This window comes from Lactuca saligna, chromosome 2, assembly GCF_052625555.1.
Source record: "Lactuca saligna cultivar CGN05327 chromosome 2, ASM5262555v1, whole genome shotgun sequence".
Lineage (NCBI taxonomy): Eukaryota > Viridiplantae > Streptophyta > Magnoliopsida > Asterales > Asteraceae > Lactuca > Lactuca saligna.
The window spans coordinates 190,967,837-190,971,715 of NC_136418.1; the positions used below are offsets into that span (position 1 = coordinate 190,967,837).

Here is a 3,879-nt window from a genome sequence, read left to right on the forward strand (position 1 = left end):
GAAAAGCCCTAGTCTTTACGAACCCTCCAATTTCCAAGGCCCAATAACTTGGATAGATTTAGAAGCTCATTTTCGGAGTTACGCTGGCAATCGTGATTCGTCCTTGTTATGGTTTACTCTACACCAGATTTAGATTCAGAGTCTTGACTCTTGCCTTCGGATCGCATAACGGAACTTTATCAAATGTATCGCTCACATCAGTGAACAAATTCATTTCAACTTCATCACTGTGAAATCGCTTGTAATAGAGAAGTAGAAGCCTGTCAAGGAAAAATGCAAAGTAAGGGATCGAATTACCACCGGAATGCTGCGGCAGGGTTGGTTTTTCGATCCCCTATTTCAGCCTTAATGCTGTGCACCATCGCTGCCATGGCCTCTTTCTATGTCGCCGGCCGGTGAGTTGTTTTCTTCTGCGTATTAATTTTGCTCACACGATTTAATCGGATGAAGTGATAATACCCCACTGCGTAATTACTGTATATCATTTTCTTCCTATGAAGTTTGATTCAAGAAATTCCTTTTCTATTCGTAAGCTTCACGTCTACGAATTTGTTGCTAAATCATCTTATTTTTTTTACTGAATCCATTGCCTAGCCTATGCAATATCATTAGATGCTAGATCGGTATCATTCTTGTTTATTTGTAAAAAAGATTGTGCATAGATACTTTGTTAAATCATCTCTTAAATCATATTTGTATTTGTTTCCTTTTCGTCCTCCTGTGAAGTTTATGGCAGGATGCAGAGGACAGGGTTTATATGGGTAAAGAGCTTGACAGAATAACAGGCCAGGTAATAATAAATTTTTGTTAATGTTTCTAGAATCTAGATCTAGTATTACTTTTAAGACACTATGCATCACATCTTCTTAGTGTCGGATTGATAGAATTCATTCTTATTACTTAATTTCAGGGGAAATCTGCTATATCTGTAGATGATACATTGAAAATAATAGGATGCAGGTAATGTGGTTGTTGACCTTAAGTCTTTGACTCTACCATGCATGTTTTAGTTCATGACTGACGTTTGTATGCTTGTTAGGGAACAACAGAAGAAACTGACAGCTCTTGAGATGGAACTAGCTGCAGCTCGCCAAGAAGGCTTTGTATCAAAGACAAAAAATCCTCCTCCTCTGAAGAAGAAGAAACCATTGGTGATGATTGGAGTCCTTACAGGATTTGGTCGCAAGAACAACAGGGAAGTGATACGCAAGGCATGGATGACAACTGGTGAAGCTTTGAAAAAGATGGAGAATGAAAAGGGTGTTATTGCTCGATTTGTTATTGGAAGAAGGTACAGTGCCCTATTTCATCTTCTTTTAACTGAAATCAATCCCTACTTGTTTTTTGTTTCCATGATGAAAATGTGATGCCTACATAATTTAACTTGCAGTTCTAACCGTGGAGACAGTCTGGATAGGGACATAGACATTGAAGATAAGAGCCACAACGATTTCTTTATCCTAGTAAGTATAAAAGCCACAAGGGCTCATGGCGTTTTGTTATTGATCATAATAGTTGGAAAGTGATTACTGACATTTATCTATCCATCAAAACATTCAACAGGAAAGCCATGTGGAGGCTCCTGAGGAACTTCCAAAGAAGACCAAGTTGTTCTTTGCCCATGCTGCAGAAAGATGGGAAGCTGAATACTATGCCAAAGTGAATGATGATGTGTATGTAAATATTGGTAATTTTCTATTTCTCAAGCTATATCATGCTTTTAATACTAAAAAAAACAAACAATGTTAGGTATCTCATACTGTAAACGCATGTATTTTTCAGATGCCTTGGGAAGTACACTTGCAGCTCATATAGATAAGCCCCGTGTATATATCGGGTGTATGAAATCAGGCGAAGTTTTCTCTGAACAGTAAGTGTGATAAATAACTTGACCATGTTTTCCATCCATTTATATATATATATATATTTTTTATATTATACTTGATCCATCTTTTTATGTGGATTTTGGCAGGGGTCAGAAATGGTACGAACCCGATTGGTGGAAATTTGGTGATGGGAAAACGTAAGTGGCTAATATCTGAATTTTCGTTGTACAATTTAAAAAAAAAATGATAAAAGTTAATTTTTTTTTTCATATAACAGGTATTTCCGCCATGCATCTGGTGAAATGTTTGTTATATCCAAGGCGTTGGCTAGATTTGTTTCGATAAACAGGTTTCGCCATCCTTCCTAAAATGCCCCTCGTAGTTTTAGATGAGATCTCATTGCTAAATAATTAGTCTGACTTTTGTTTTTTTTTTTTTTTTTTTTTCCTTGTGAGCTGGCAGATCTATTCTTCGCACATACGCGTTTGATGATGTTAGTACTGGATCCTGGTTCCTCGGTCTTGATGTCAAACATATTGATGACAAAAAGTTTTGCTGCACATCTTGGTCAACAGGTGAGAGGGTGTTTACGTCTTTTGCATACTGTCACACCTTTTTGGGTGGGACAAAAAAATGCAACTTTTGTCTCATTAATATCAGGTCCAAGGCCCAGAGTAGTAGACACATAACAATCTGTTTGATTGTCCTGTCCTGTCCTGTTCTGTTCTGTGTTACACCGTTACTGACAAGGTGATGAATATGGCAAGAGTATGATGATGGTGTGGATTTTAATGTGTTGGTTGTGTTTCAGGGGGCATCTGTGCAGGTGCATAAGTTGATTTATTTAAACAGACATGTACACAACCAAGATAGAAGAAGATATCTAATGCTTAGGGAAGTTGGAACTTATAGCACCGGACTTTCATCGATTCGTATATAACTTTATAAAATCAGGGTCAACGTGTCCTGTGAACCGTTTTTCTTGAATTTGACCAAAAATCTTGATTCTTTTCTTTGATATATACAAACTCTAAGATATTAGAGTGCTTTAGAAGACTATTTTTATATTACTAGATCTCTTTAAGAAACTTATTTATTAATATTAAAAATTTAACTATGCTATTGCAATTGTTTTGTGTCAAAGAAATTACGTTTCTCAAAATATTTTGATGTGTACATTTAAATCATAAAGGAAATGCACTAAATGTATTAAAAAGTCCTAATAGATGCCAAAGGGTAATATTTTAAACAATCCTTTATACATAAAAGTACATCCAATGGCAAAGGTACTGCTTTAAACAATACTTTAAAAAGAGTGAAGCACTTGAGTAAATGTACATTTTATTTTATTTGTTTAAATTCATTTACGGAAGTTTTATGGTTTTTGATTGTAACCACACATTCGGTTTGTTATATACTATAAAATGAAAGGCGAAAATTGGATCATATTTTCGGTGGACAAAGACATAATTGCAAATGATGTCATTTGGTTGCTAATTTTTGTTGATTAAAGTTGGGATTGATAGACCTAACAACGTTTTGTGTTGTGTTGTGTCGAAACAGTAAACGGGTTGAAAGAGTTTGACTATAACCCGACTTGTTTAAATCAAGTATTGTGTTGTGCCATGTCAACCCATTTATTTTCGTTTCAAGTTCTTATCGGGTTTCGGGTTAGGTTAGACCTTGAAATGTGCTGTGTTATTTGAGGTTATAACACTAAATATGTTGGAAAAGTAGAAGTTGGATAGACGAAATGGTAAAAAATAAAAAACCGGAAAAAGTCGTAGTTGATAGACGTTATGAATAAATTCATAGTAAGTTTAGAGGGCAGAATAAATAGTATGAATTGGAGAGACGTATGGCAGGATCATAAGAAAGAGGGATTAGTCGAGGGGTCTATGTACTACACAACGAAGAAAACTGAAAATAAAGTTAATCGTTTCCACATTACAAAATGACTCAACCAAAAGTGTGTGTGTGTTTTTAATAGCATGTGATGTTGATGTTTGGTCTTTCTAGTTTATCTACACAATTTAAAAAACTTTCAAATAAA

At 35.3% G+C, this 3,879-nt stretch overlaps 1 protein-coding gene across 1 annotated transcript; it reads left to right on the forward strand.

Moving 5' to 3' along the window:
- LOC145028633 (Galactosyltransferase family protein) lies at window positions 1-2,954 on the forward strand. The gene is made up of 11 exons (XM_078977353.1): window positions 1-395; window positions 727-790; window positions 911-960; window positions 1,040-1,291; window positions 1,391-1,463; window positions 1,564-1,687; window positions 1,783-1,870; window positions 1,973-2,023; window positions 2,104-2,175; window positions 2,289-2,401; window positions 2,638-2,954. Exons 1-11 carry the CDS (start codon window positions 274-276, stop codon window positions 2,658-2,660), a joined length of 1,032 nt encoding a protein of 343 aa, XP_078833479.1. The 5' UTR covers window positions 1-273; the 3' UTR covers window positions 2,661-2,954.
- The last annotated feature ends 925 nt before the right edge of the window (window positions 2,955-3,879 follow it).

Coding starts and splice junctions, on each gene's coding strand:
- LOC145028633 (XM_078977353.1), top strand. CDS start 274: ATGCAAAGTAAGGGATCGAATTACCACCGGAATGCTGCGGCAGGGTTG. Junction 396..726: donor TCTTTCTATGTCGCCGGCCG/GTGAGTTGTTTT, acceptor CCTCCTGTGAAG/TTTATGGCAGGATGCAGAGG. Junction 1,292..1,390: donor CGATTTGTTATTGGAAGAAG/GTACAGTGCCCT, acceptor TTTAACTTGCAG/TTCTAACCGTGGAGACAGTC.